The sequence below is a fragment of the Populus alba genome, chromosome 1 (assembly GCF_005239225.2).
Source record: "Populus alba chromosome 1, ASM523922v2, whole genome shotgun sequence".
In the NCBI taxonomy this organism is placed as follows: domain Eukaryota; kingdom Viridiplantae; phylum Streptophyta; class Magnoliopsida; order Malpighiales; family Salicaceae; genus Populus; species Populus alba.
The window spans coordinates 14688246-14694245 of NC_133284.1; the positions used below are offsets into that span (position 1 = coordinate 14688246).

The window sequence follows — 6000 nt, forward strand, 5'->3', positions numbered from 1 at the left end:
ACACTAAAAAGCTCCATGGGTTATTTTGATTGTGTCTTTAGTTGTGTAGTGTAATGGGTGGCTAGTTCAGAAAATAAAAACTAAATTGTCAATTTGTACATTTTTACTTTAAATTAATGTCTTTTTAGTGCATCAGCGTGTGCAAATAGACCAAAAATGTTAATATTCATCAATTTTTATGTCAAAATCTCTTTAACTTAGCTTCATTTTAGTGCATAAAATATAAAAATTAGAAATAATCCATTAAAATGAATGGAAAAATGTAGGAATTTTTTTTTATATCTAATTGATAAAATTTATAAGTTTGTAACTAAAATTAGATTTCATAAAAAAAAAAAAAAAAAGGTCTAATAGTCACAGGTCGCATAACTTAGACCGCGTCATGGGCCAGGCGTGAAAAATGTTATAAAACATGGATCTATCACGCCGATAACCAGCTTGTTTTCTTAAACCGAGCGGACTTGACCAGAGCTTGGCGCTTGCCCAACGTGTTCTTCATTTGTTCATAGTATATTTGGTTTTCTTTTTATTAATTAAAAATTATTACTATTTATTACCTTTCAGTCCTCTTTATTATCTTGGTATTTTAAAACACCTTAAAGTTTTTCTTAACTGTTTACACTGTTTTAAAATATTTTCTTAACCCGAGCCTTTTTGCCATTCCTTTCCGAAAACAAATAATTCTGATGAAACACCCTGATCCGAGGATGTGTTTCTTTAGCCTTAGTTTTTATGTTTATGGTGCAAAAAATACAGTTAGGTATTTCATAATACAATAAATTATATTTTATGATGTGAAGTCCATTAAAAAATTGAGTTTGAAACATAATTTTTGTAAAACAGTTTCTATATGTTTTTTTAACTAAGTTTCGTAAAATTCTGTTTATTTTTTATATTTTAAAAGCATTTTTTTCAAAATTTATTATTTTTTTTCATATTATTTTAATGCACTAATATCAAAAATAATTTTTTAAAAAAATTATTTAATATATTTCCAAGTAAAAAATATTTTTAAAAATCAACCACAACCAAACATTTTATACATATTTTTTGCAACACATAAACCTCAACCATAATTTTTACCAAACATTATTGAAATCCAACTAACCACACCTAACCATATTTTTTTAAAACTTATTTTTTTAAAATCATAACCATAAAAACTACCTCAAAACAAACACACTCTTAGCCCACATCAGTAGATGTTTTTTTTCTCTTTTCTTTTCTATTTGTTTTTTTTCATTCAAGAATCATATAAAAATTTTAATTTTTTTTTAAAATAAAATCATATCACATAAACAACCACCTTCTCAATAGAGAGCCATTCATAACATGCATCAATAATAATGACATTGAAGATAGTTACACAAAGAAATGGGAAGAAGGAATGGGATCTTAATTGAGAATAAGAAGCATCTGTACAAAAATGGAGTATAAATTAATGAAATGCACTAGAGATACAACTTCCATGATTCTCGTGACCAAGCTATGAACCCAAATCAAACAATCTTTATACGTTTAAAGCGGCCATTTTTTCATCCAACATTAATCCGGGGTCTCCCGGTCAGAACTGGGGCAAATATTACAATGAAATAGTGCACGAGCCAAGGAAGCTTGAAGCAAAATCAAACCTCCCCATTTATGCTTTCTTCGCACGTGGACAAACCACCTTCAAATCAGTCTAGAATCAGATGATCCCTCCAAGTCCCCAAGACAAAATAACACAACGATTGTAGCCGTTAATCCACTAATATAACTTGTTGAATCCAGACGGCGGCGAAGATTCACCCAATCTAGGGAAGAAGTTTTCCCTTTCAAGTGATGCTTGAAGGCTTGCCATGATCTTAACCAGTGATGCCCAGAGAAAAGGTGCAGCACAGAATGCGTAACCAAAAATGGATAAACATCTTATAATACCATTCGGGTAGAGAGGAAATGCCATGACCAAGAGGACCCCGAAGATCCCTAGGCATGGAGTCAAAACTGGTAGCATCGGCAGCATAAACGCATTGATAGCTATGGAGCAAAGTGCAAAAGAACCGAGCAAGTACAATCCCCAGCCTAATAATGGATGGATTGTGCAAGGAATGATGATGGAGGGGAGTAAATAGGATGCAAGAATTGACCATATTGCTACCAATTTAAGACCGGCTTGTATGACGGAGACGTTCTTTTCTGTTCGCCGATAGCAAATCTTGGAGATATTTGGCCGTGCTAGACGCGTTACTGCTATGATACCTAGGTAAACTATGCACTGAATGAGTGCCATGGGCGTTTCTGCTCCGTATCTGCAAGAGAAATGTTTGTTACCACCATTGCTACAACAGCTTTCAGGATTTCTTGAAATGTTTGGCTGTTGAACAGAGAACTTACCCGAGACTCTGGCGACGTTGTTCATGCCATTGAATGCCCAATGGCAAGACAGGCCATGCCCACCAGTACCATGGTTTCAACCATGATGCACCAGGGAAAGTAATCACGCTGTTAGGTCCACAGGGTACGTTCCAGCGGAGTCTAAGATCTGAAACCAACAAGAACAGAGCACGATTTAGATACGTTCACATCACATTCTTCTTGTGATTTTAATCATGCTGCAAATGCATTATACGATGACATCTAGATTTAGTGACAGAAGCAGTTCGAATATGATTAACTGGGCGCATCCTCGTTTGACTCACAATAATAAGTGGCATCCATTTGGTAGCCCAAAGGAAGTCTATAGGACCCGTTGACTGTGGTTCCATTTAGAGGTGGATGGAACATTGGCATATCAAGCAAGTCTGGGAAGTAGCCACTTATGAAACCCTGGTCTGCACCATCTGGGTTTTCTTTCCCAATTTCCAGCTGATGAAGCATGTCCTTGAACACTTCCATGGATGGCTGCAACACCAAATACAGAGTAAGAAAATAAATTTACTTTATCGATTGATGGGACTTTAAAATAAATAAATAAATAGAGGGGGGGCGAGGTGAATCAACATACCTGCAGCACAAACAGGCCAGTATGGAAGATGCAGGGGTTGATGAAGACTGCACAGAATTGTCCACATTGGAAGAGCTCATCAGATCTTCTGAGGAAAAGATTGTCAGCATCAAGCATGACCACCCTCTCATATTCAATCATTTTCCATACATAGAGTTTGTTCAATGTCAACTTAAATCTCCTATCAAAATTGGGTTGGTTCTTGTAAGGATTGTCCACATTTTCCACTCTCATTACCCTTGCGCCATCTTCCTGTTCCCTGCATCACAAAACAACTACTTTTTACTTACACTTTCTTATTTTTTTTATCAATAATTAGATCAAAACCACCGTACGTTTAATTTCACTAATTCCCTCACTAAACAAAGCAGCTGTCTTCCCAGATGGAAAATTGATAACTTTGCGCGGAATTCTGGCTAGAGACCAAGCCAGTCTCACATGCAAGGACGTGGGCTGCACACCCAGTCAGCCACCGGGGCATTTAATTAATCCGCCGGTGCCCATTTTGCGCGGCAAGTGGATCTTCGGTCAGACATGGGAGGGAGCTACCCTGATTACAAATAAGCAACTTGCTTGAAAATCGAATCAGACACCTAATTCTTTATTCAACGAACAGGCACAGGACCAGCAGAGACAACTACCATTCAACCCTAGATATTTTTAACGAGTGCTAAGAGCATGTACTAAATATGTCGTCGTCATTATCCACCGACGGTCCACTAGACCTCTTTCCCTTTCAAGGAATGAGTAAAATCACGGCAGTTGATTGGGTGGACGATCTGAATTATTTCAAACTTCCCGTCTGGATCTTGACGCGTTTTAGACCCGTGCAATTATTTCCAATTATCGTAAAAGCTATCATTACTATATAGATTAGCACCCTCTCTTCTGAATTTCCGGATTACATACTAATGATTTTTGCTATTTTATTCATTACATCCATCATTACTTTAAGGAATTAATAAGCGGGACCGCTTCTTACTTCCTTCACCTTCTTAAAGACACATATATCTATATATTTCTAGAATTTAAGTAAAAAAAAAGAGAATTCTAGTTTCAATAATGGGTTTTGGACAAAGGAACTTGGTTGGAAGTCGACTTTAGGGGAAAATAAAATAAAATATAGCCATCCACCAAATAACACTCAATCTCTCCTTCCTATCATGTCATCTTGGTACCATCCAAATAACAACTACAGTAGTAGTAATCTTTCCCTCCCCAGGTGATATTAGTCCTCTCCATCTGGAAGTCCGGATAGTTTTTATTTTTGAATTTTTTTTAATAAAAATCTCATATTAATATTTTTTTAATGTTTTTTTTATTATATATTTGAAATATAAAAAAATATTATCTATAAACATTTTAAAAAAACAATCTTTGTTCCACACAAAGGAGAGCCCCCCCAGTAAAAATCTCCCCAAGGAGAAGCATTGAACGAGAAATCCCTCCCCGCAATGCGAGGCAACATCTCTCAATGACGGTCAGCAACCTTAACTCAATCAAGACTTGATTACCAATCGAAACAAGCCACGTTAACGGAAACTTGCTTAAAAGGATCAATGCCAGCAAAAGAGGTGCATGTTCTCTCTGGCCCTTGCCTAGAACAACTCATGTCACGTGCTCCTTCTTAGCAGTGAATTGCTGCTATATGTCCCATCTATGTCAGTATCCACCCCCATTTGACTCTAAACTAAAACTCAAACGTCTCATGACTGTGGAATAGGTACATTTATGAATAATGATATAATGCTACCCTTCAAACAGTTTTTTTTTTTTTTTTTCGGCCGAGAAAAGTAGGTGTTGAATTATTGATCCCAAACCCCATGCTCTTCCGACAACTGATCTCGACTCAGTTTTCACCTAACACCGAGATTTTAAATTTGACAAAAACATTTTTAAGAGTAAAAATTAGAGAAAGTATAGGGCTGACAAGAGGAAATATGGGAGCGGCCCAAACGGTAGCAATTTATGTTAAAACGACTTCATAAGAGTAACGGAGAGGGACAAAAACCGGCGACCTTAGAACAACGATATAGAGAGAGAGAGAGATTTGGACTCTTACATGGTATGAACCCAACGGAGAGGAACATCGTGGGAGGCAATGACGACGAGATCAGCGTCCACGTGTAATCTAGCAAGAGATCTGAGCATGACACGTATAGCCACGTAGAAATCATAGTCTCTTGGCGTCCCCATATACATCATCGTCGCATATGCGTTTTTGTGCCGCTGGCGTTGCCCCTCTTGCTGCTGCTGCTGCTGCTGCTCTATCTGGGGTGCCCTCATGACCTCTCCAAACGCTGTCGTTTTATACACAGAGAAAACTAAAACCAGCAAAAACCTCAACATTAACCAAGGCTCTCGAGAAGAAGCCATGGTGGGTGGGTTTTAAAATTAGATGAAATCAAGAGAAATTAAAGAGCCCTTTAGATTGAAAGATTAGAAACAAGAAGGGCAAGGGGAGGGGGTGCTGTTTATGTTAGTTAACGTGATGAGCTTGAAAAATATATATGATATAGTGAATGCAGGTACTGTTTTTCTTGCTTTCTCAATGAGTGTTGTTGACATGTCTTGGTTCTGTCTTTCCTTGCGTTTTTATAGATAAAAAGTAGCTATGGCCTATGAGAGATAAGGGCCAACTCCGGAACGGGGAAAGAAACGGAAGCATACAAGGAAAGCTCTTCGAAACTAATAAAATATTTATTTTGCATAAAAGAGTCGTTTTATTTTTAATTTTAATCCCGTGACCAGCATTATATACCATATTTGTGAGTGCGGATATTTTTTATTCAGAAATATAATAAAATAATATATTTTTTTTATTTTTAAAATTTATTTTTGATAATAATACATAAAGAATTAATTTAAAATTCAAAAAATCTTAAAATATAATTAGACCGTGATACAGAAAAGCGGTGGCCGTTGGTTATGTACAAAAGTGGGTCTCGGTTCCGCTGTACGGTCAATATTTACTTTTTCTACTTCTCCGTAGAAAGCACTGTCGTCCTTTTTATTTT

The 6000-nt window shown here is 36.6% G+C and overlaps 1 protein-coding gene across 1 annotated transcript; it reads right to left on the reverse strand.

The window, feature by feature from the left end:
• Positions 1 to 1375: 1375 nt before the first annotated feature.
• On the reverse strand, positions 1376 to 5638 carry LOC118039169 (putative glucuronosyltransferase PGSIP8). The gene is made up of 5 exons (XM_035045781.2): positions 5046 to 5638; positions 2984 to 3242; positions 2679 to 2880; positions 2374 to 2521; positions 1376 to 2288 (listed from the first exon to the last, which is right to left on the reverse strand). The coding sequence occupies exons 1-5, from the start codon at positions 5357 to 5359 to the stop codon at positions 1748 to 1750; spliced, it is 1464 nt and encodes a 487-aa protein (XP_034901672.1). The 5' UTR covers positions 5360 to 5638; the 3' UTR covers positions 1376 to 1747.
• Positions 5639 to 6000: the final 362 nt, after the last annotated feature.